Source organism: Mus pahari, chromosome 10, assembly GCF_900095145.1.
Source record: "Mus pahari chromosome 10, PAHARI_EIJ_v1.1, whole genome shotgun sequence".
Lineage (NCBI taxonomy): Eukaryota > Metazoa > Chordata > Mammalia > Rodentia > Muridae > Mus > Mus pahari.
The window spans coordinates 113,258,758-113,278,017 of NC_034599.1; the positions used below are offsets into that span (position 1 = coordinate 113,258,758).

General features: G+C 47.0%; 1 protein-coding gene and 1 pseudogene across 1 annotated transcript in view; both read left to right on the forward strand.

Moving 5' to 3' along the window:
• Myrip (myosin VIIA and Rab interacting protein) overlaps nucleotides 1-19,260 on the forward strand; it is a 172,308-nt gene that overhangs the window by 74,429 nt on the left and 78,619 nt on the right. Inside the window, exon 3 of the mRNA XM_021206681.2 lies at nucleotides 10,632-10,853. Within this exon, the coding sequence (XP_021062340.1) occupies nucleotides 10,632-10,853 (222 nt within the window). The remainder of the gene's footprint in view (nucleotides 1-10,631; nucleotides 10,854-19,260) is intronic.
• Nucleotides 8,110-8,368, forward strand: LOC110327557 (annotated as a pseudogene).

Here is a 19,260-nt window from a genome sequence, read left to right on the forward strand (position 1 = left end):
ATGGAGGATTTGATCCCAGGAAGAAAGCTCTCCTGTTAGGAAGTAGGGGCTTCCTTGAAAGTGATGTTTATCTAGACACACCAATCTTTTATTTTATTTTCATGTGTATTTTTTTTCACTGCTAAAAAAGAGAAAATTGAAGCAAACATTAATGCTTTGTAAAAAAGCCTTGAGAGGCCTCTTTTGAGGTAGGTAGAGCCTGAGGAGATGGTTCGTGTGGTGAGGTGCTGAGTGCTCGCTTTGCCGGCATGAGAACATGTGTTCAGTCACCAGAACCTGTGTATGAATGTGGGGTGTGGTGATGCATGTTTGTAATATTGGTGCTGTGGAGGCAGAAACACTCAGATCCCTGGGCTCATGACTGGCCAGCCTAGCCTATGTGGTTAGTTCTAGGTCATTGTGATTGTTTGTATATTCTTGGACCAGGGAGTGGCACCATTTGGAGGTGTGGCCTTGTTGGAATAGGTGTGACCTAGATGGAATAGTGTGTCACTGTGGGTGTGGGCATAAGACCCTCACCCTAGTTGCCTGGAAGTCAGTCTTTCACTAACAGCCTTTGGATGAAGAAGTAGAACTCTCAGCTCTGCCTGCATCATGCCTGCCTGGATGCTGCCATGCTCCTGCTTTGATGATAATGGTAGCTATCAACAGCCAGGAACTCCTCGCCACCGCACCACTTTTGAAACCACTCTTAGAATTCACCACACACACAGGAGTCCCACCCAAGGTATCCACTCTTTGGACGTCTGATTCTTCGTCTATCAAGTGAAGGTAACTCACCATACACACTAAGGAAGATTATTACGAGGCTGGGTAAAGGTGTCGTGTCTGGGACAGCTTTGAACATAGATCCCAAAGGCTAGAGAATTAATTGTTATCATGATATTGGGCAGAATCCATGACTGAGAAATGGCAGAAAACAGAAATTTTATTGAAAGGTTTCAATGTACTTGTTATTTCTTGTGGTTGTCCTGGTCATGGCAGCCCATGAAGGCAGTAAGTGCATTCATTCCCTTGGCTAAGGAAGACACCTTCCAGCTCCCAAGCGCAGGGTTGCCCTCTAGTGGTCTCTGCGCAGATGTCAATTGAAAAAAATCTGTTTTTAAAACTCATGTGCGTGTTTGCATGTTCCTGTGTCTGTATTCATGCGTGTGGATGTAGCTGCACACATGTCACGACATACATGTAGAGGTCACGGGACAACATCATGTGTCAGACCACGCCTTCTACCTTGTTTGAGACTGGGTCTCTTCCTGACCATTGTAAATGCCACGCTAGCTGGCTCACAAGCTTCCGGGGGACTCAGCCCCCTACCCCACTGTAAGAGCTCCGGGATTACAGATGCGCACCACCATGCCTGGCTTTACATGGTGTCTGGGGATCTGAACTCAGGACCTCATACTTGTTCAGCAAGCACTGTACCTACTGAGCCAGCCCAGAGAATAAAATCTTGCAGCCAGATGGCAAACTGTCATTCTCAATAGCTCACAGGTGTTCTCCGGGGATAAATTACACACCTGGTGGTCACTCTGACCTCTCCAGCATTCTTGTTTACATATGCACACACTTCTGAGTGTTGGCAGAACTCTCGGTGTCTACCATGGGAGCCAGAGCAGGTCAGTGTGTGCACCCTGAGCGCAGAACCGCTGGAGTTTGTGTGTGAGAGAGGTCAATTTGTCTTACAGAATGTGCTTAGGTGATGGTGCCAACTGACCCAGTCTTCAGGGTGAGTGGAGGTTGGACATCCAGGGAGAGTTGCTAGTCCAAGTCTGGAGGTGGTGTGGTCTTCTGGCCTTGTTTCTGCTTCTCTGGTGAGTGTGGGTGAGACCTAGCCACTTGCAGGGAGTAATTGGTGTGAGTCGAAGTCTACAAATTTAAACATAAATCTTTTTTAAAAATGCTGTGTGTATGTGCGCATGTGTGTTTGTGCATATCTGTGGGGGGATGTTTGTGTATGTGTGTTTGTGTGTGTCTATGTCTGTGTGTCTCTTTGTATGTCTGAGTGTCCGTATGCGGTCTGTGTATATCTTGTATCTGTGTGTGTCTGTGTCTTTGCCTCTGTGCGTGTGTGAGTGTGTGTGTGTGTGTGTGTGTTCACGCACACCTGCTTGATGTGGGTGGCCTTGGGGCCAGAGACATCGGATCCCCTGGAGCTGGAGTTAGAGGTGGTTGTGAGCTGTCTGATGTGGTTGCTAGGAATCAAAGCTAAGGCCACTGGAATAGGGCCTGCTCCTACCTACTGAGCTGTCTGCCCAGCCCTCTGGATATTAACCTTATCTTAAAGAATACCTAGACAACAATACCTAGATTGATCTAACCAAATATGTAACTTTTGCCAAATAGATGCACAAAATTAACTTAGGTTTTTTAAAACCTTTTTTTGGGTGTCTCTGGCATTCCTCTGCAAATATCATCATCCCTTTAGGAGAGAGCCCTGAGCAGAAGCTTCATGCTCCGTCGTACTTGTCTCTCATGGCCCCATCTTTTTCTGTCTCTAAACTGCTCCATGCTTAGGATATGTCATGGCTTGAGGCAGCAGCATCATGGATGTCTGTTTCATAAAGAGCCACATAAATTATGTAGCATCCATTTATGAGCACAACAGACATTTTAACAAGCTTATGAATCTGTGTACTCAATATGAATGTTAAAGTAATGGATAAATTTAGTTTTAGATTCAGAATATATTTCCTATCATATTTTAAAAATAAAACCTAATCATAGTGCTTCAAGTGGCTGCTCGTTTTCATTCCCAAGTGGTCTTCTGTGTACACAGCAGAGCACTTCTAGGCGTCTACACTAGGCGTCTACACTAGGCATCTACACTAGGCATCTACACTAGGGTTCACTTCCTCTCTGGGCAAGCGGGGGCAGGCAGCCTGAAGAGGAAGGCACACTGCTGTCCCCAGTGGCCTCCGGGGAAGAGGAGAGATCAGGGCACTGAGAGACCCACGAGGCTCTGCAGCTCTGCACATGGACATCAGACCCTAGGAAGTTGTTCCGTCCGATTGTCCTGCACACGTGTGAATACCCCGTTTCCCTGTTTCCCCGTTTCCCCGTCTCCCCGTTTCCCCGTTTCCTCGTTTCCCTGTCTCCCCATTTCCCCGTCTCCCCATTTCCCCGTCTCCCCGTCTCCCCGTCTCCCCGTTTCCCTGTTTCCCCGTCTCCCCGTTTCCCCGTTTCCCCGTTACCCCGTTTCCCTGTTTCCTCTTTTACTTTTGAGACTCCTTGACACCGGTAGAACTTTTACTGACAAAAGAGACCTCAGGAACTTTGACATTTTCCAAAGTCCATCTAATCAGGTAGATTTTGTAGGGAAAAAAATCAAGAATATAAAAGCAATAATGATTCACTTGATTTTTTTTTTCTTTGATGAATGTCAGCAGCTGTTGGACAAGTAGCCTGCGTCCTCTGGGAATTCCTCTTGGACGGGGTGTGTTTGAAGCAGCCATATCTTGTGAGCTCTCAGAGCAGCAGTCAATTTGCATTTTAATTTAGGCTAAAGTTTGGATGTGTGATATGAAATCTTTCTTTCCCTCCTCTTTTTGGCAGAGGGAATAACTAACCGTTCATTCATCTTTGGCTAATGGGTGCCCCTCTGTTTCCAGCTAGCTGCTAAGTCTTTTATTAGCTGAGGTAAAAAAGAACAAGACTGGGGGAAGCTGCTTATGTACATGGCAAAACTTTTCAGGTTTGGGAGAACTTCAAACTAGAAACCCCTCATCTGTGTGTGAACATGTATACACATGTGTGTGAGCATGTATACACATGTGTGTGAGCATGTATACACATGTGTGAGCTCCTGTGCATGTGAAGGTCAGAGAGCAACACTGAGTGTCCTCTCTGCCATTCCTCATCTCTCCTTGTGCTCACCTGGTACTGGGTACAGCTTTATTCCCCATCCACAGGACGGTCTCGTTTGCAGATTAATCCTATTCATGGGAGATGTGGGCAGATTTCTACTTCCTGTTTCTGTATCCAGAGCTTCCAAGCCCCATGTATTCTCAACTGTGTCTGTTGGCATCTCACTAAGGCCCATATGACCAATTCTGCTCCTGCTGACATGTTCCTGGTCAAGCTTTGGCCAGGAATTGTCTCTGTCTTATACACAGCAACTCTTATCAAGAAAACATTTAATCGGGGCTGGTTTACTGTTTCCGAGGTTTCTGGTGTTGGAGGAGCAGAAAGCTCTACATCTTGATCCATGGGCAGCATGGTCAGGCTGTGTGCCACACTGGGTGTAGCTTGAGCATATGAGACCTCAAAGCCCACCCCCACAGTGACATACTTCCTCTAACAAAGCCACACCTACTCCAACAAGGCCACACCTCCTGATAGTGTCACTCCCTATTGACCAAGCATTCAAACACAGGAGTCTATGGGAGCTATTCCTGTTCAAACTACCTCATCCTCCAAGACGCTACTTTTTCTTTGAGCCCCATCGTTGTATTGATATAAGAATACGAAGCCACCACTTCTATGGCCAATGTATCTAGTGTTGTAGATGGCATCCAACACCCTCTTCTGGCCTCTGTTGGTACTTCCCATATGAGCACACAGATCTCTCTCTCTCTCTCTCTCTCTCTCTCTCTCTCTCTCTCTCTCTCTCTCTCTCTCTCATACACACACACACACACACTTAAAACAAAAATATATTTCTCAAAAAACACTCTCTCCATTTAGATCTTTGTCACCCTGGTCTTGATGACCTCAAGGCTCTGTAAACAGCACAGAAGGACTTAGGTAGCATCTCTCCTCTGATCCAGCTTCCTCTTCATTCTGTCAGAAACTCTTTTTGACACCTAGTTCTGAGGGTCTCACTGTCTGCCACCACCCAGTGAAGGCAGTCACTGCCTTCTTCTCATGACCTCTGAACACTTCACTCTGGCAAGGCATGGAGGCTCTTTAAGATCAACCACCAGCTTGCTCCCCCTGACTCCTAGCTTAATCCCTTCTCACACACCGTAGGTTCTACTATGTATCTGGACTTTTGAAAGAGAACACATCTCCATCTACAGTGTCTTCCCACACATGTCGGTAGCTCTAGTACACCCTTCTAAAGCCAGTGTGGGCACCCCTACTTCTGTACACCACCCAGAACCCCCCCCCGCCTGACACATTACACACCTGTCTGTAGAACCTCTGCCCTTCTCTCTGCAGTGGGGGCAGTTGGCTTTATGTCCCCAGTACCTGGTAGGAAAACATTAGGCACTAAATGGGTGAGCGAAGGGTCCAACAATAAAGGAACCGATTTTGTCTTTTTCTTTTGTTCCCACGTGAAATGAGCGAGCTACCAGAATCATATTGGTTCAGGTGAATGGAAAACGCACATTTTGATAAGGAAAACTTCAAGAATTCAGCTTAAAGAACACATCCATTAGCACCTTCCGAGGCAGAGGGTGTGGTATGCGTGTTTCACTGGCATCTTTTAAAATTGCCTCCTTGTGTTTTTGTATTTGAACCAGTGTGTTTAACACTACTTTATGCTTATGTTATTACTCCACATTCAGCAGAAACAATTTAAATTACTCATTGGAATTCATCCTAAAACCAGTCTGTGCTTCATTGTTTATAGTCAGTACTGTGTAACATTTCAGTGGATAACAGGCCGCACATACAGCCCATAACATTACAGTGGAGCCAAGAAATCCCCACAGCCTGGAGACATCATAGTCCTCACTAGGAGAATTCCAGGAAGTCATGAGGCTTCTCTCAACTCAGACCCTGTGGGTGCCCTGAGCCATCACAGAGTGAGTCTTCTCACCAGCCTCCCCTCTCCTCCCCCCCCCCCCGCATGGGATATATTTTAAAATGTTCTATAGGGGCTGGGTAAAGCAAGCGTAAGCCCCTGATCCCTAGCATACACTTAAGGAGTGTGGTAACCCATGCCTGTCATCTCAGGCTGGGAGGCGGAGACAGGGAGATCCTAGGACTCACTTACCATGTAGTGCAGCCAAGCAGTGAACTCTAGGTCCCTGAAGAGACACCGTGGAGAGCGATGAAGCTCCGCCCCCAGTGTTGACATCTGGTCTCCGCAGGTGCAAACACATGTATACCCCCCCACACACAAATATAAAACAAACCAACCACTGTTCAGGTTTCTCTACGGCCCCCTCTGTGAACTTAGACTTCAGGAAGGTGTCTGCCATGAACAGGACTATTGAGGATGGACCACCAAGCGGCCACCCCTAGTGCGGTCTGCCATCTCCTCACCGCTGACAGGCTCCTGTACAGGCATCCCCCTCCCGTAGATGAATCAGATGAGCCTCTGATTAGGTGGGAGTTTACATTCTATGGCAGCTCATGACACGGCAGATGTCAGGAGTGCACCTGAGGAGCAACGCTTTGAGGTGGACATCGGTGACCTCCTCGATGGGGGAGAAAACAGAGCTCCACACATCTCTGTTTTGTTTACTGTCATCTGCAGAGTGATGGACAGCTCTGTTCCTCCTGGGAGAGGGAAGGTTTTATTGTTGCTGCTGCTGCTCAAGGTCAGAGCTATGGCAATAATCCCACAACAGGGGGCCGGTCCTCTAGGACAAAAACATCTGTTTCTATAGCTGCCTCATGATGCAGGTTTGGACCAGCTCTGCGGGTGTGTGTGTGTGTGTGTGTACGCACACACTAGGGGGTATCTTGTACTCAGTCAGGCTTCATAGCAGAACCTGCTGTCTGTGTGTGTTAGAGGAAAATTCTGACATGTGCTTCTTTCTTATACGTCAAAAGAAAAGGAATAAATGTAATGTGGATACACACAGGAGGACCACGCAGAAGGGAGAGTCTGCAGATGGGTTTTCTAGAGCCAGCCTCAGCCACCTTCCCCTCCATAACTACACTGCCCCCAGTCTTGGCTTTCGGTGCATAGCCAAGCCAGCCACACAATGTGGTTGAGCCTCCCTTCCATGCTGAGCCAGTCTCCACCTGAGAGCCACTGACACTATACAGGCTCCAGCCTGCTCTGCCTTTTAACCCTCCATCACTTCCTTCTGTACTGACCCCAGCTCCTTAGCTGGCTGCCTACTCCAGTTCTAGGGATCTAAATGGCATCTTCCTTGAGAAGATATCTCTAGGCAGCGCCCAATGTGTGCTCATGGTCCTTTGACCTTGTAGAATAATCAGCAGTCTCCCTTCCTTGCTAAAAAATGCTAATAGGATACAATGTTTATTGGCTGGAAGAGAAACTATCTCAAATTTCCATATCTAATAAGGAACTTGTATCCAGAGTACATCAAGAGCTCTTACAAAATAACAAACAAGAAAAGACAAATACTCTCATTAGAAAAGATGAGGTTGCACGCATGGCTGGTGAGCCCATGAAAACACGTTAAGGATCATTCCTCTGCTATCTTCATTAGTCATTAGAGATGGACAGATCAAAATCTTAGCACAAGACCTCTCACATCCTCTAAGATGACAGCCATCAGGAAAAGGCTTCAGTCATAGTGAGGGTGAGAGGCACTTAAGTCTTCCCAACAGACCATGGGATGGACAGGTAGGGATGTGGGGAAGCACATCTGGTACTTTTCCAAGCACAGTTAACAACCATGTGGGTCAACAGTTCAGTTCCTTGCAAAAGGTTCAGGGGACACTGTAGATGAGGGATCGGGAAGTATGTAAGGGAGGAAGGGATGGAGAGCCTTGGACTTCTGCCTCTGAACATGGGATGGCAGCACATTACATACATGAACTCACACCTGCTATGGTAACTCACACCAGACCTCCACACAATCGAAAGAGTCAAAAATTCCAGCTTGGAGCAGGGAGAGTCTCTCTCTACACACCCTGTCCCTGAGGAGCTAATGGCAGCTGATGGTTGTTAAGGGTGGGCTGGCCATTTTAAGTTGCCCATCCCCCAGTGCATGCCCTGCCCCCAGCCACACACATATGGGCAGCCTTAATTGGACTTAGTGAGCTATAGAAAAGAGAGCCATGAAGTTGGTCAGCAGATACACCATTGGGAGAACTGGAAGGAGGGAGTAGGGATTGTATATGAATGAGATACATTGTATATATGTATAAAATTTTCACAAATAAAAATAAACACATAAACCCCTCTCTGTCTTCTCTACCCTGGGAGCAGCTCTCTCGCCTTGGCCCCTCACCCTGAACATGTCTGCCTGCTCCAAGTTCTTCTCTACCCGCTCCCTCATCAGGAGCACCTCCCAGCTGCTCAGTCACTGCTGAGTCGTCTGCAGTGGAGCTGAAGCAACCACAGTTGCCAGCAGATGAGGGTCTCAACCGCTTGGTGGTCACACGGCCTCTGATCTCACTTATCCCTAACCACAGCTTCCAAACCAGCACCATTTCAAGGGGCTTCCACACAGCCGCCAAGTTCATTAGGGCTGGGGCTTTGGGGCTCTTTGCCTAATGGTGGCCTTTCTCATCCTCTGCGCCATATGAAGAAGCTGTCTCTACTTCCACTTCCCATGGTTCTTTCCTGTCTCGTCTGCCCCATATGTTCCTTTTCCTGTACCTCCCCAAGAAGTCTGAGGAAAGTGCTTGGCTCAGGGTTGACAGAGAGAAGACAAATAGATTCTGTATTAATAAGATAGAAACATACACACATGCATACATATGATAACTAATAAATGAGATCTACCAAAAATAAAGCTTAATACCAAAGGGAACTTTAATGCAGTTATGTGGTATATATATATATATATATATATATATATATATATATATATATATATATATATATATACACACACACACACACATGCTTTGGTCAATCAAGGCCACAGGTATGTGATTGGTTGTAATGACCCCAAGAAATTCCACTTGCCTGGTCATCTCAGTTCTGCTAGCAGTGAGACACGACATGTGATGTGGTAGTAGGATTGAGGAATTGTGATAGTAGTTAAATATAACTTCTATCCCTGCAGGGCTTCTGTCAGTGCCTACCATGTTGCTCAGGATGTTTGGGGCCACTCCTTATGGCTCCTCCAATCCCTTTGCTGACCTCTCAGGGGTATGCAAGTTGTTAGTCTTCACATTTCTGTGACAGTAGCTGGCTGCATGTTGGTGTGACCCTGGCTCTTTGGTGGAAGATTATGGTCTTTCATCCAGATTCGAGTCACCAACATCTCAGGTCTGCCTGAGGACCCATATTGACTCCTGTTGATTTGAAAGCTTTTCAAACCTCTGGCTGCTCGGGTCTCCACGGGTGTGAAATGGGACCATGACTGCATCAGATTCCCAGCAGGGCTTTTGTGAGGATTAATGTTTTAACAGAAGCAATCTTCTCCCCTCTAAGAAGGCATTAATGGAATAAAAGGCTTTATTCTGCAAGGCTGCTTATTGTTAGTGGTAATGTAGTATCTGAAGCAGAAGTGCTTGGGTTTTCATGATACCCAGGGATACACAAACTCAACCCACCATTCAGAGTCTCTCTGACAGGTAAGATGGATCGGTGGGAAAAGGACCTGCCCTGTAAGAGTGAGAACATGAGTTTGGGTTTCCAGTGTGGTGGTGGGTGTGGAGGCAGGAGGATACCCAGAGCTCACTGACCAGCCTGTTTAGCCAATCAGTGAGCTCCAGGTTCAGTAAGAGAACCTGTCTCAAAAGATAGTGTCGAGAAGCAATGGAGTAAGACACCTGTGTGTTTTAAAGAACATTTTTACTTAATTTTTGAGAAATTTATGTAATGTATTTTGATCATATGCACCCCAACTGTTCCCATTAACTCCTCCCAGGTCCACACAGCATCCCTAACCGTACCTCCAATTTCATATCCTCTTTTAAGAATTTTAATAACCCATCAACTCCAACTGTCCTGCACAACTATTTCTGGGTGGAGCCAACCACTGAGGTGTGGTTGACCTATCAGGGATTACACCCTTAAAGAAAACTGCCTCTCCCTTCCATAGAAGCAGTCAGCTGCCCGTAGATCTTCCGTTAGGAGTAAGAGCTCAGGAATCCCACTCCATGCTGGAATGTCACCTGCCTTGATCTTGTGTGGCCACCACAGCTGTTGCTGATGAGGGTGACAGCCCATCATGTCCTGAAGGCACAGTCTCTGGTCCTCCCCCATCTCTGGTTCTTAAAACCTTTCTTCCACCTCTTGCATGATTGTCCCTGAGCCTTGGGGAGAGAGGCCACTCAGGATTGAGCTCTGGTCTCTACATGCACATTCAGCACACACAAGCACACGCACATGAACACTCTGGTCTCCACATGTACATTCAACATATACATAAGCAGATGGACAGGCATGCACACACATGCATGCAAACATAGGGACATTCTGGTCTCCACATGGACATTCAACACTTACACACACATGCACATATACAGTCTCTCTGGTTTTATTGATCTTTTTTTAAATGATTGATTGACTGATTTTCTGTATGAGTATTCTTTTACTGTCTTCAGAAACACCAGAAGAGGGCATTCTCCTATTACAGATGGTTGTGAGCCACCATGTAGTTGATGGGAATTGAACCCAGAACCTCTGGAAGAACAGTCAGTGCTCTTAACCACTGAGCCATCTCTCCAGCCTTTATTGTTCTTCTATAGGACAATTTTACAAGGGCTGGGCACATGCAGGGGACAGGACCAGGTGCTCCAGGCTGACGACCCCACCCTGGTATTTCTCTCTGCCTCACCTTCTCCCCCTTTCTGGTTTGCAGGGAGATGAAGCAGAGGCTGGCCGAGGAGAACAACAAGTGCAGCATCCTCTCGAAGCACCAGAAGTTCGTGGAGCGCTGCTGCATGCGGTGCTGCTCCCCCTTCACCTTCCTGGTCAACGCCAGGCGCTGCTGCGGGGAATGCAAGTTCAGCGTCTGCAAGAGCTGCTGCTCCTATCAGAAGCATGAGAAGCTATGGGTTTGCTGTGTCTGCCAGCAAGCCAGGTGAGTGGACACATACTGCAGGCCTGGGCTGTTGGCACCACTGTGTCCTCTGGTATTGATGGACAGGTGTGCCCAGAGCACTAAAGCCAGCAAAGGATGTCAGAGAGGGGATGAGAGTCATGGGAGTGCACAAAGGAGGCTGTCAGGATGAAAGATACAGCTTCTCCATGCTCCAGCTTCTCCCGTGCCCCGCCCACTCCTTTCATTCTTCGATAAGTGTCCTGGGTTCATAGAAACTGCACTGTATTACGAAAACATGAGTAAACTGGGTGGTCTCCTAATAACTCAGATGCACAAGGATGTGAAGGGACACACAACTATTCATCTCCACATGTGTTGCCAACAAGCAGGCCTAATCAACTTCCACGTTGACTGTGGTGACACTGAGCATGCTTAGCTCTCAGGAGGGTTTGGAGAAAGCCTCCTGGAGGGGATGGATGCTGCTGACATGTGGATAGAATGAGGCACCTGCGTTCACGGAGGCCTTCAGTCTCCCCATGGCTTGCTGAGTGTTTGGGAACTGGCGACTTTGACAGCCGGTGTCTGTCTTAGATCTCTGTTGATTTCATTGTCCTCGAAGTTCACTGTCATTCCCAGTGACTCCATAGCTCTTCGTGATGGTGACCAAAGCATGGCTGTCCCTGAGTCACAGTCAGGAAGCCAGCCTTCCTGCCTTGCCTTCCTTCTCCCTCTCTCCTCTCCCTGCTCTGTCATGCTTACACACTTTAGTAAGCATTTCCCCAGGAGCTGGTTTGTGGGGAGAGCAGCCAAGAGGGAGTAGGCTCTGCATAGCAAAGGCCCAAAAAGCCCCATGACGCCAGCTTCCATGCAAAATTGGCTTTCTTGTTATCCAGTGTCCAGGCTTGGGGCCCCAGGTCCTAAGCATTGTACAGCTGAGACTGTCTCATTTCCACATGGAGGCTTGGTGGACAGGGAGAGGCCTGGGACAAAGGGAGGGCCCCATTGTAACTGACTGCTGTGAATATGGCCAGCTATGCCACAAACATAGGCAAACATGTTTGTGTCTTTCTGCAATGTCAGGATGTATTAAATAACAAATTCGGAGGGCATGGAAATTTCAACAACAACGACTTACCAAATATCTCTGCTTTGCTTAATACTTCCAGCTGAGAAAAACACAGATTCTTATTATGAACTTAATTAAGCATATCAGCTCTCAGATCTTACATTATATACACCATACTGCATATATATATATATATATATATATATATATATATATATATATATATATATATATTGCTTACAGAATGACTGCAAAGGGTTAAAGAGTCAAGAAGCTTCAAAAAGACTTGGGGAACTATTAGGAGTATAAGAGAGTCTGGAGGGAGATGAGAGAACCAACCATACACCATCTCTGAGATGAATAAGGTGAAACAAAATACAGGACCAGAGCAGATGAATGAACAGACAGACAGATAGACAACAGGTCCAGGCAGGTAAGCAAGAGGATAGACAGATGGCAGTTGGGGTAGGCTGCAGCCACAGAGGAACAGAAGGGCTGAAGCCAGGGACCGGGGATAGTTCTCCACCTGTGGTTTTGATGCACACACTAAGTGATCAGATGACAGGCAGCAAGGTGTCCGTTACTGTCTTATCGAGTGTCCACTGCTGCAGAGTCCAGGTGAGGAAGTTAGAGTCTTTCCTTAGACATGTCCTCTGAGGTCTTGGGCCTGGTTGTCCTGATATGGCTATATTATCTCCATATGTACCTGTGGTACACTTCCAAGGCCCTCACCAGTCAGTGCCAGATGGCGTCACCTGGCAGATGGTGCGGTACATGTGCTCATCCAGGAGTGTATCCACCCTCTGCTTCAGACACCATAGAAGCTGCTTGTAAAATGGAGTTTCTCAGAGCACAGCACAGGCTGAAAACCATTGTTCTGAACAGTACAGAGTAACCTGGGGCAGGGAACAGCCTGGCCTCAGCAGTTAGGTTTGGGATGTGTGGTGGTTTGAGTTTGCCTGGTCCACAGGGAGTGGCACTATTAGGAGATGTGGCCTTGTTGGAGGAAGTGTGTCACCGTGTAGGCAGGCTTTGAGGTCTTTATGCTCAAGCTCCACCCAGTGTGGAAGGAGAGTCCCTCCTGGCTGCCTTCGGATCAAGATGTAGAACTCCTGGCTCCTCCAGCACCATGTCTGCATGCATACCGCTGTTTCCCACCATGATGATTATGGACTGAACTTCTAAAACTGTAAACCAGCCCCAACTAAATGTTCACCTTTATAAGAGTTCCCTTGGCCATAGTGTCTCTCCAAAGCAATACAAACCCTAAGACAAGATGATAGAAGGGAGTGGCTCAACCTTCTGCTTCTTAGTGAGCACAAGGCCGGACACTGAGAAAGTGCACATCAGGGTGGAGGGTTATCATAGCAGTTACAAGTAATGGCTGCTCTCCTCGAGGACCTGGCTTCAGTTCCCAGTGGAGAGTGCTCAGCACAGTAAATAGCACTCTGCACATACTGGAATGGTACTCCACCCTGAGGTTGGTGCTCTGCACTGGGGATGGTGCTCCACCCTGAGGTTGGTGCTCTGAANTGGGGATGGTGTTCCACCCTGAGGTTGGTGCTCTGNAGTGGGGATGGTGCTCCACCCTGAGGTTGGTGCTCTGCACTGGGGATGGTGCTCCACCCTGAGGTTGGTGCTCTGAAGTGGGGATGGTGTTCCACCCTGAGGTTGGTGCTCTGAAGTGGGGATGGTGCTCCACCCTGAGGTTGGTGCTCTGCACTGGGGATGGTGCTCCACCCTGAGGTTGGTGCTCTGAAGGGGGGATGGTGCTCCACCCTGGGGTTGGTGCTCTACTCTGAGGTTGGTTCTCTGAAGTATGGGTGATGCTCCACCCAGAGGTTGATTCTCTGTACTAGGGTTGGTGCTCCACCCTGAGGTTGGTGCTCTGCACTGGGGATGGTGCTCCACCCTGAGGTTGGTACTCTGTACTGGAGATGGTCTTCCACACACTGTGGCACACTGCTCTGGAGATACATGCTAATGAGAAGCCCAGAATTATACTCAGTTGCAAACACCTCCAGAGGAAAGAGCATAGATGTGGTGGCCCCTGAGATTCTTTTCTATATGTTAAGTCTATGACATTTGCATAACATAGGGCTAGATGAAAAGCCTGCATTAGCTACTTACATGTCACGTGATTGATTCTAGGCGAGTTACTCTGTCTTTCAGAGTCTGGAGAAAACAACACTCAGAATCTATAACGGAAAAAAGAGAACTTTAAACCACTGCGGGGTCTTAGCTGCAATTACTTAGCACTGTTTCTGTTATTTTGTTCTGAGGTCTTTAAGTAGGTATTTTCCTAATAAAATATTAAGCTGGTGTGATTACCTCTAAGCAGGAAGTAATTATCTCCATTTGTCGTCTCCATTTAGCACTGTAAAAATAATCTATTTTTTTTATATAAAATCAGTTTATTTCCCAGCACTGACCTGGGGCAGTTAAAGAAACCACCAAGTTGAGGTCACAGATGGAGACAATTGGTAAGCCAGGGTCTCGGATGGGGAGACCTGGGCCCCAGATACTGAGATGTTAACACTTAAGTCATCATTGAATAACTTCAATCATGTATTGCTTTACATTTCAGCATCCCCAGGGAACTGAGCAGTGTGTGCAGGAGACAATAGCTTTGCTACAAAGAGCTAGGGGAGTTATTTGTCCCATACCACACTGTGCCTCTTTCTGCTCCCATAAAATAAGCAGAATCATTCTGCTAAGTTAGTGCCACACAATGAGCTTGGCATGGTGGTGTGCATTCCTGTAATCCCAGCACTTAGGAGCTGGAGACACAGAAGGTGGAGATGAGAAGTTCAGAAGTTCAAGACCAGGGGCTGGGAGCTGGCACAGCTGCTAAAGTGCTCGCCATGCAAGTCTCAAGGCCTGAGTTTGGCTCCCTGGCACCGATATCTGCATGGTGGGGCACATCTATAGCACTGTGGGGTGGCAGGGATAGGAGAACCCCTGGGGTTTGCTGACTAACCAGTCTAACCAAGTCATAGAGCTCCACGTTTGTAAAGAGACCGTGGCTCAGTAAATCAATCAATCAGTCAATCAATCAATCCAATGAAGAGTGATAGGGAAGACACACACTATCAGCTTCTGGACTCCACATACATGCACACATATGTGCATAGATGCACCCACATGTATGTGCGTGCATGTGTACGTACACACACACACACACACACACACACACACACACACACACACACACACACATACACAGTCATCCTTGGCTACATAGTGAAGTCCAGACCAGACTGGACTGGACTCCATCAGACCCTCTATTACAGCCCCTCACTCACCCAGATGATGAACTAAACTGTCACAATCTTGTGGAAGCCTGAGTGCTTCCTTCCCCCGGGGAGCAGTCATTTGAAATGGTGTTTATATTCCTTTATGCTGTTAGCATAGCTGCAGTTGTGTGTCAGCTTATGAAATCCTTCAGCAAAACACCCAGTTGTTAACCTCTTTGGAAAATGCGCATTGTGTTCAGTCTGTGTCTGTCTGTCTGTCTGTCTATCATCCATCCATCCATCCTATCCATCACTTCTCTATTACTGTCATTGTCCTGGCTGAATCTGTTCCAGTCTGTCACGTTTATCCCATGTTGACAATTGTGGTTCCTTTCCTTGGTGCACAGTGCTCGCCAGTGTCCCACGTGTTCATCACATATCTCATCCCCCTTTGCGGGCAGATTGGCACTGTATGACCAGTCTTGGCAGCAGACCCTGAGCACACAGGCCATGGGTCATGCTAAAGTTGATGTCTGTTCTCTGGTGCTGATGTGAGGTGCTGATGTTTGTACATCTGGAAGACTGTGGAGTCAGCATTAGCTGGAATTTCTAAGTGATTTCTGTGGAAAGGACCCTCCTTGCAGCTGATGTTAAATATGTAAGAGGAGAAAAATATCTCTTGTGGTTTTTAGGCAAAGGTTATTGGAAGCTAGCGGAGGAAAGCTATCGGCCCTCACTGATATGGCCCTTGTTTTTCTTTATTGTTCACAATAATATATATTACTGCAATAGTTGCAGTGTTTTTTTCTTGGCTCTCAACATTATAGAACAGCAATGATGCAAACTTCCCTTTCCTCTCGGGCTTCCCCCTCATGCACTCAGGCAGTCTGTCCTTTCCTGGACACACAGCTAAGCCTGGCTTCCCCACTATAGGACACACAGAGCCTACCCCGCTGAATAAGAGCCAAGTGTGTGCCAGCAGGAGAACGGTTTCCATCCTCGTGCTCCATAGAAGGGCCACTGGGTCACGTCCTTGCTGATCATTGATATTAAAGTGTGTTTTTGCTGATGCATGTGTGTGCTGTTTGTACGTACGTGTGTGTACATGTTTTCATATGCATGTGAGGTGCACATGTAGGAAGCCACTTGACACCAGACGTCTTTCTCTACCACTCTCCTCCACCTTGTACACCAAGGTTGGATCTCCCATGTGGACTCAGCTCAATGATGCTGCTAATCTGGGTAGCCAGCTTGCGCTGGAGCCCCCCTGTCCTCACCTCTCAGGTGCTGATCGTCACACGCGCGCGCGCACACGCGCGCGCACACACACACACACACACTCGTACACATGTGCACACATATGCAGACACACAGAGAGACACAGTTTTTATGTAGGCTCCAATGATCAAACTCTGGTCCTCACACTTGCACAGTTAAGTGTTTACCCCTAAGCCACCTCCCCAGCTATAAAATGCGCGCGCGCACACACACACACACACACACACACAGACACACACACAAACACTTTGTTATTTATATCATATATAGCATGTTAATATTAATGTAACAAATGTTATAATACAATTATATATTATAACATATAATATATTATGTTTCTCTGGGCTGTCCTAGAACTCACTCTGTAGAGCATGCTGGCCTTGAACTAAGAGATCCACCTGTCTCTGCCTCCCAAGTGCTGGGATTAAATGTGCGAGCTACCACCACCTGGCTTAAAATGTATTTTTAATTATTATAAATCTGATTGATGTAAGATTTCTAGTTGCATTTAACTTATAAAATACAAGTTCAAGTTTTTTGCATTTTGTTTTATATATCATATATGTGTGTGTGTATATATATGATATATTGCTAACATTTCTCAGGTATGTATACTTTTTCCTTGATCAGTTTTGTATTGTAAACTTCATTTATTTTTAAGTGACAAGCTGAACTCTCTCTATGACTGATAGCAATCCCCAGCTATGGCCTGCTCTTTTCCTGTTTCATATACGGTAATGACTGTGGGCTTCTAAGTCACAGCTCTGCTGCGTCACCTGGTTCAGCTTCCTGCAGTGCGTGCTCTGAGAAAGGGACCAGAAGGTTTCCACAGTCCACATGTGCCTCCTCCTCCTCCTCGGTCTAGCCTAGGGGTCCACAGTTGTCCTGTGGTGAAGGCTAGGTGAACTCCCATCCAAACTTAGTTGGATACAGAGGCTGACGGTCCATCCACGATGATCTCTGCGCATCTCCTGAGCCTCTCTGGAGAGCAGAAGCTTCACGGCAGCCCAGTGCGCTCAGCAGAGGGAGTGGGCTGCATCCTAATGGTGTCTAGGGAGGTAAAGGGGATCTCCTCGTTGAACCTGGAGCTCACTCTTCAGCTAGCCTGGCCAGCAAGCAACCTTCAGGGATCCTCCTGTCTCTGCCTCCCAGTGCTAGGATTGCAGATGTGAGCATGTGCCTGGCTCCTCAGGGGTCATCCCCTCGTGCTCACCCCAGGCGCTTGGCTGGCTGAGTCGTCCCCACCCTCTGAATTTTATATTTCTAAAAACTGTTTACTGAAATTATGAGAACAATATTAAAACATTTTAAAATATCATACAATAATTACATCAGCTACATTTTATTTCAAAACAAATATAAAGTCTATAGTATATATGAAGTTTAGGACATACAAAATACCTGGGCATCCGACTCTTGACTAATAATCAAGTTGTGTCAACTTGATTTTATTGTTTTTGTTTGTTTGTTTGTTTTTTGTTTTTCAAGACAGGGTTTCTCTGTATAGCCCTGGCTGTCCTGGAACTCACTTTGTAGACCAGGCTGGCCTCGAAACCAGAAATCTGCCTGCCTCTGCCTCCCAAGTGCTGGGATTAAAGGCGTGCACCACCATGCCTGGCCTAGTTTTTAGTAAGATTCCCATGTTGTTGTTTAGGTTGTAATGTCCTGTCATCAAAATGCATCCCGAAAACAATATACAGCATGCTTGCCAGACACCATGAGGAAAGTTAGTTGCTATTATAATTGCCTGTTCACTTATGGAAGTGACGGTGTGAAAGGTGCTATCAGTTGAGTTCTGCATACTGTAGGCACATGTGCCCTTCTCATTTATAATTAGCTCTTGTGATAGCTTTATCCATCATAATACATACAGCAAACAGAAAAGTTCCCTGTGCTGAACAGTCCCATCCCACAGGACTGTGGGTAGAACAGAAATGCTTTAGATCATCAGGGATCCCGGTAGACGTTAGTATTGGAGGTGAAACAGCCTTAGGAGAAGTCAGCATGATGCTCTGTTCATGCACTCCTCGGACAGTCTTCCTACCCAAGTTTCAGGACATGTGATCTTGAGGGAAAGTCAAACAGGCTGTGGGATACAGCACAGAATAAAATGTGTTAACTCCTCAGAATGCTGATGTGGAAAAAGACAGAGAGGCTGAGAGATGACTCTGTGTGTCAGTGCTTACCATGGAAGCTTGGAGATCTGAATTCAGGTCTCCAACATCCATGTTAAAAAAAAATCCAGGCATAATGGTGTGGGTCTGCAACCCAAGAACTTGGGGGGATGCAGTTCATCGTGGGAACAAATGGAACCCTAGGGCTTGCTGGGCAGCCAGCTTTGCAGGTGAACTCCAGGTTCAACAGAAGACCTGAGCCCTGGATGGTGGTCACCATGGTTACATTCACTTTTTACCACATTTTGCTTAAGTTTGTTGATTCTTATGCCCATGCCTCTGCAATACCCATAGTTTTGTAGCACCTTGTGAAGTCTTTCATGATACTGCATCACAGTTTATTAACCCATTTTCATGATTTCCAACATGTTTCTATTCTTGCTTTGTTTGTGTACACCTGCAGACTCTACTCTGTGCACCTGTAGACACTTCTCCATGCACCTGTAGACACTGCTCCATGCACCTGCAGACACTGCTCCAGCACCTGCAGATGCTGCTCCGTGCACCTGCAGACTCTGCTCCGTGCACCTACAGACTCTGCTCCATGCACCTGCAGACGCTGCTCCATGCACCTGCAGACTCTGCTCCGTGCACATGCAGACACTGCTCTGTGCACCTGCAGACACTGCTCCCTGCAACAGCAGATGCTGCTCCATGCACCTGCAGACTCTGCTCTGTGCACCTGTAGACTC